Source organism: Triticum aestivum, chromosome 4D (genome assembly GCF_018294505.1).
Source record: "Triticum aestivum cultivar Chinese Spring chromosome 4D, IWGSC CS RefSeq v2.1, whole genome shotgun sequence".
Lineage (NCBI taxonomy): Eukaryota > Viridiplantae > Streptophyta > Magnoliopsida > Poales > Poaceae > Triticum > Triticum aestivum.
In genome coordinates, this window is record NC_057805.1 from 168,518,347 (window position 1) to 168,524,857 (window position 6,511).

General features: G+C 41.9%; 1 protein-coding gene across 2 annotated transcripts; it reads right to left on the reverse strand.

Annotated features, from left to right (window-relative positions):
* Positions 1-789: 789 nt before the first annotated feature.
* Positions 790-5,432, reverse strand: LOC123097064 (transcription factor BHLH062). 2 transcript variants are annotated; one of them, XM_044518835.1, is made up of 5 exons: positions 5,294-5,432; positions 4,478-4,567; positions 3,072-3,187; positions 1,986-2,113; positions 790-1,535 (listed from the first exon to the last, which is right to left on the reverse strand). In XM_044518835.1, exons 2-5 carry the CDS (start codon positions 4,549-4,551, stop codon positions 1,029-1,031), a joined length of 825 nt encoding a protein of 274 aa, XP_044374770.1. In that variant the 5' UTR covers positions 4,552-4,567; positions 5,294-5,432; the 3' UTR covers positions 790-1,028. The 2 variants fall into 2 exon arrangements, with proteins under 2 accessions (XP_044374770.1, XP_044374769.1); XM_044518834.1 differs by having other exon boundaries at positions 5,134-5,432.
* Between the last annotated feature and the right edge of the window lie 1,079 nt (positions 5,433-6,511).

The following is a 6,511-nucleotide window of genomic DNA, read 5'->3' on the forward strand; positions in this document are numbered from 1 at the left end:
CGCCGCGGCAGTGGTGGCGGTGGGGGGGCGCAGCGCCCCGATCCAGGTCGGGTCGAGGGGGAGACGAGGGAGCGAGGAGAGTGGGGGGTTTCACCCCGATCCAGATTGGATCGAGAGGGGAAGAGGGAGTGGCGACGTTGGGGGGAGTGGGGGGGTGCAGTAGTGGCTAGGGTTTCGAGGAAGGGGGTTATATGCGCAGTTGGGCCGGGGAAAGGAGCGGGGCCGGCCTGGGGTTGGCCTGGTGGCCGAACGGCCCGAGGGGGTTGGTTTCTTTTCTTTATTTATTTTGTTTTTCGTTTACCTTTCAATTCTTTCTAGTTTTATATATTTTTGTTTTATAAAAATACCGAGCTAGCACCCAAATTAGTATCATTAATATTGGCAACTGCCAAACTTAGTTTGGACCCAAAGTAAATTAGTTTGATATTGTTATAATTTAAAAAGCTATTAAATTATTATTTTAGCACTGTTTTAACTAGTTTAGGGCATTTAACACTTTACAAAATTTTGGTTTCTCCACCATAATTACTTATGATTTATTTGACACATTTAGAACATTTTAGTTTTGACTTATGAAAACTTTAACTGTTTGACTTGATTTTAAATTTGAAATTTGAACGGGATTTGAATCATTGCAAGGTTAACAATAGTAATCGTGGTGATGTGGCATCATTAGCAGAAGTTCACTGTAGCTTAATTATCCAGGCGTCACAGTGGTTGTCCAAATGGACAAATGAGGTGCCGCTCGACACTGTCCGTCACCGACGCTTAGGGGGGCGCGCTTGCACAGTCCAGTTGTATATGTTCTTATTACAGTTGAAAACCTTGGCGAAAACATATCACCGACTAGTGAGTTCTAGATTACAAATCTGATTAGCCTGCTGCAAAATTATATCATAACATACTTGTAAAGTTATTTAAACATATAGAGCAACTAGTAGGTTTGGACCAGTAAGGTGAGTAGCTTGTTGGTATTTACAAGAGAGCTGTTATCACCAAGAACTGATTTGTTGTGACCCGTCAATTGGCTAACTGGTTTTTCGTTCTTTTCTATTTCCCGGTGCGCCTCCGCCGCCGCCGCTGCTTTCTTCTTGGGATGTTGGTGGAAGGCTGAGGCGAAGCTGTCCAGGCAAGGAATCCGCAAGGCTCGAAGTAGCTGGGTTGCTTCTATGCCCGGAACATTCTCGGTCCGTTGATGCTGATGTCCCCGGGAAGAGCTGGAGCTCCTGAGGCCGTGATGCAACCTGACCAGAAGCAACAGAGTGATGCTGCTGATTCTGCAGTGGAGATGGTGTGTTGGTTGGGGGCACCATGCGCATGGTGCTTAAATTAGAAGCATTGCTCCATGTATCATGCGGCGTTGGGTGGGTTGCTAAATTACTAGTGCAGCTGCTCCCTATTGGATGTGGCACCGCAAGGCTGCTTAGATTCAGGCTACTGTTTCCGATCCTTGCACGAAGCTCGTTCTGTAGTTCTATTATCTGGGCTCTGAGTGTAGTATTCTCATCTTGCAGCTCGGTCTTCTCTGAACCGACCTGTTAATAAGTGTAACTTAGGCTTAACCTTGAAGGTAATGAAGCAAATAACCTGAAACAACTATATCATTTGATAAATTACGCAGGCAGCAACCACAAGTTGGAAAGGAGAGACGTTAATAGGAATTTATTTATATGTGAGTTAATTCAAGTAAAGGCATTGCTGACAAGTACAACGAATACATGAACTTTAGAAGATAAATGCACGCTAGCTAGACGTTCATCCTTATAGTGAAGAAGGAAAACAGTTAATCATCTAAGGCATGTTTGTGTTTGGAAGATCTTCATTAAACCCTTTTGCCCCCCTTTGTAGTTAGATCTATACATTATCCCTGTTGTTCGAGAAACACAATAATCTATGGAACATGGAAAATGTTTAAATTTTGAGCACAAGTATATGCACAGTTTCTGGAAGGCAAGTATATAAGCACTTAATATTTCAGAACTCACATATTGGCGCTCAGTTAGAAGAGTAGATTGCTCCTTTCTAAGAGATTCAACTTGAGTAATTAAATCTCGCAGTACTCGTGCAACATCACCCAATACTGTAGCTTTTCCCCTATTTTGTCGATCATGATCTGTAATAGCAGAACTATGTTTATCAGAAAAAATAACATTGAGTACAATGACCTCTACAAGCAATAACAATAAGCATGCAGAACTCTACAGTCCCATGGCAATACTTTTGGATAATTGACGCCAAAGGATAATTACATACAAAAGGTTATCCATCTTGGCATGATTTATTCAGCGTATGCAATAATGCAGTGAACAAAAAAAGGGAAATACAAATAATGATTTCAGGTATTTTCATAATATCTAATAGCAACCTTCTATATGGGCTAACAAACAAGCTGATGACAGCTTTCCCCTTCAGAACTTTGTTCTTGGGACAACATGTGGTGGACCACTCAAAAGTGAGCTTGGAAGAAAGCAGGAAGCGAGCCTTTCACATGGGAATATTTAGCAATTTTTACAAAATGGGGCACATGTAGACTTTTAGAATCCTAGAAAGGATTGCCAGGATATATAAAATACTCCCTCCATTCATTATTATAAGATGTTCTCACTTTTTTCTAATTCGGATGCATATAGATGCATTTTAGTGTGTTTGTTCACTCATTTCAGTCCTTATGTAGTCCATATTGAAATATCCAAAACATCTTATATTTGTGAACGGATGTACTGAACAATGAGACGAGTTTCACCCAAAATAAAAACAGCAAGATGCAACAGCAACAACAGACAATTGAATACAGGAATCAACATATGCTCTTCCCGTCGTGGCATCAATACTACGAATTGTGAACACGTACTGCGCATCCGATACACATGAACACTACCAAACATATAACCTAATAATGAGATGAGTGTATTAGTTCCCAGTTGTCATTAAGTAATTAAAAAGGCACATGAGTCCAAGTTGAGGGAACAGAATGATGTAATCCATGTCCAATAACTTAACTGGTATTTTTCCCAAAAGGGAAGATTAAATCAGCTAAAAATGGTCATTGATTAATGACGCATCGTACTAACCTAGCATACTGCTGAGCTCAACAAAAAGGTCATTCAACTGGTCACGTTTAAGTTTCTCTCGTTCAGCTTTATGATTTTTCTTTGGAGCCTTTTCCTGGGCTCTTTTGTCAAGACACCTGCAGCACACAGATCATCAGAATAAGAGAAAAGAGTATACCAAAGGAGAGGTGGAGTATTAGAGGAAATTAAGAAGTGAAATAATGGACCACGCCTAGGTTTAGAATAATATGAAGGTGCAAATTTTACAGATATGATCAACTTAAGTCATTGAAAATGACTGCCTAACTGCAAGTCTATATGGTAAGTACTGCTCCCAGCATCCATACGGCCGATCACAAGATAAAAGAGCAGGCCTCGAACTGCAGAACCTTGTGTCCTAAATAATCTTCAATTCTAGGAGTCTTCTTCTGTTTTATGTTCGCATGTATAGGAAACGCTAATCTCTTGGATGACTCCATTCATGCTTTTTAAATGATGACATCTTTTTCTTTTAAAGCAAAGCCTGAGTCAATTCAGAGAACAGAATCCAAAATAACTGGAAGCACCGACATGGATGCAAATGCAAAAGACTGAAAATAATCTATACCAATATAAAAAGACCCAAAAAGGCAGATCCAATTAATCTCGGCCATCAAATCATGTCAATCCAACGACCTAGACTGCTTCAATGTCGAGCACTAGCGTGCAGTTAATTTCATGCCAAATATAGTGCTAATCACATAATAACACACAAATAATATCCTACTTAATATCTACATGCACTTAATATACTTCCAAATTAACATGCATTGCACGTACACATTGACTAGTCAGGTGAAACAGCAGTCTATTGGAGCAGATGAGCTCCTCGGCCATCAGGTAGCAGTAATAAGTACTTGCAGTCTTTTACAGGGCTAGCAAACAACTAAATCTGACATTCAAACTAATCAGCATGCAGATTTATGGTAGCAAAAGAATATAATACATGAAGAGGTGAACTAGGGGACTGGTCACAATTAAGGCTAAGTCACAACTTAAACTTATAAAATACTTATTTATAAAAAAACCTATGAGGAACGATGCTCGCTAAGATTATTGTTATTGATGCTGGTTTGGTCAAATGGATATAACGAGGAGATTATGCTTGCTAGTTGGAGTTTAGAATTATTCTTGGACAACAACCCAAGATGACAAGTGAATAACGAAAAAATATTGTGGTAAGTACATCCAGGTTCATTCATGTGTCTGCCCCACCATCTAATCAATTAGAAAACAGAAAAAATCTAGCATAAAAGAAATTTGATCACGCATCCTAGGCTAATTGGCCAAAGCAACAAAGCAAAATGTATTACTACTACAACGCTAGGTAACTCCTGTAGCTAAGCAAATGAAAATGTATCGAAGAAGATAAGTAACTAAAGACCAACCTGTCAACGTGCTTTTCGGCAGCAGAACCTGAGCTGCCAGCCATTGAATCTGAGCTCTGCGCATCAGCCACCATTCCAAGATTCTGGTTTCTGCATAACAGAAAAGACTGCTGGAGCACCCTAGAGATAAAGCTGAAATCCAAGTAATTGGAAGAAATGTCTGGCATCGTAAATCACATACTGCAAGGAATGCCGAATTCAGTCCATTTACAGATTCCAGGCTTTCACAGGAAATGCTACCAGGCGAATCAAGAGTTCATTGTATCACCACAACAAGTGGAGCCTAGCTTAGACCACATGCATGGAACTACAGAGTCCTTTTTACAGGAGACTACTCTTCCAAATATCGGCCGGCTTTGAAGTTAATCGGCCAGTTAATAACTTAATATTGGGACCTAGAAATATTCTTTACATTTTATTTTTTCCACCTTGTAAAAACATTTTCAAACCATCAACCGCTGATAAAATCAATCATAAAACCAATTAAATCCTATTAACTCTATGGTCTCTAAGAATCCGGTATACAGAGTTACAGACTCAACATATCAACTTGATCATTCCAACAACGAAAGCTACACGACGAGCACCATGAGATAAACCCTACAAGAAAGAATTAAAAATCATCTCGGGCTGTTGGTGCTAAGCTAGGCCCATACCTCCCCAGTGAATCTCAAACCACACACAAAGATAATCAGGTCCCGTCTCCATAATTCGCACCACCTGATAATCAGCTCTTGTCTCCATAATTCGCACCACCTTAACCCTGCGCATAACCAGCCCTAGCAAGCCATCGGTAGCCGACAAAGAGAACCATACCTGAAACATCTGAAGACGCAGTCTTTGCTTGCCCTACAGCCTGGGTGGATCTTGATCCGCTGGGGCCGGTCGGCCGGCGGTGAGGAGGGTGGAGCCGTGGAGGCGAGCGGGAGGGGGAAGGGGGGCCCCGGGGGGGGGGGGGGGGGGGGGGAGCACGCGACGAGCGTGTGGGCACGGGCCAGCGAGGTGACACATGGCGATGCGCGTTGCCCTGGAACCCATGGGGATTCCGACGAGATGGGAATGGATGAAGGGGGGACCCAGAGAGCAGGAGGGATCTCCACATGATGACCATTTTTCTTTCTTTAAAAAGAAAAACTTATCTCCTAAACTTAGCCCTCGTACCGTCCGGATTGAAAATACCATTGATCGAGCACTCTAAAATCAGTCAGCTTAAACGTTGCCATTGTCCGATACCCCTAATATTCAACACATTGTGGAATGAATATGGGGACGTCCGGATGAGACCGAACGTATCTGATGCGTCGGATCTGACAGGCCGGACCTATCCCAAATCTCTTCAAATCATCTCCCACCCTCACCTTACATGCCCAGTTCCTCTCTTATGCCTCATCTATGCAAGGTACAAAATCAGTTGATGAGTACTATAAAGAGATACAAGTTTTGATGATCTGTACAACTGTGCGTGAGTCTGCGGAGGCCACCATGGTACGTTTCTTTGAGGGGTTATGAACTGGGTGGTTTTGGTGATTAATGTCAACATATCTCTTGTTGGACTAATATTTCATCTAGTATATTTCAGACCAGTTCAATAGATGGAGTGGCGTGGAAAGAGGATATGGACGCCCTTCAAGTTGCTAAGGATAAAGGATTGGCTCAAGCTCAAAAGCTCAAGAATCTACATTTTAGTATTAGTGATCCAACATCACATTGAGTCCATAGGAAAGCCAATACTATTAAAAGGGGATGAGGTGTTGCTTAATGGCTTGCTTGCTCAAAGTGCTTAGTGATATGCTCCAAAACCCTCAACCACTTTCTCATATCCACATATGTCCCAAACCAAAAGTTGAACTCGGCCACACAGAAACTTTCTATCCGGCGTCACCGAGTTCATCTGACATAGCCACTGCCACAAAACCCTAATCAATTCGGTCTCACCGATGGGATCCCGGTCTCACCGAGATGGGCTTGCAAACTCTCTGGATCCTGTTGCATTAAATTCGGTCTTACCGAGTTTTGTAATTGGTCCCACCGAAT

What these genes read in the sequence shown, in the direction of transcription:
- LOC123097064 (XM_044518835.1), bottom strand. Translation starts at nt 4,551, where the DNA reads ATGGTGGCTGATGCGCAGAGCTCAGATTCAATGGCTGGCAGCTCAGGT. An exon ending in GCCGAAAAGCACGTTGACAG is followed by an intron (nt 3,188 to 4,477) that starts GTTGGTCTTTAG and finishes TGTGTGCTGCAG; the next exon opens with GTGTCTTGACAAAAGAGCCC. An exon ending in TGAGCTCAGCAGTATGCTAG is followed by an intron (nt 2,114 to 3,071) that starts GTTAGTACGATG and finishes CTGCTATTACAG; the next exon opens with ATCATGATCGACAAAATAGG.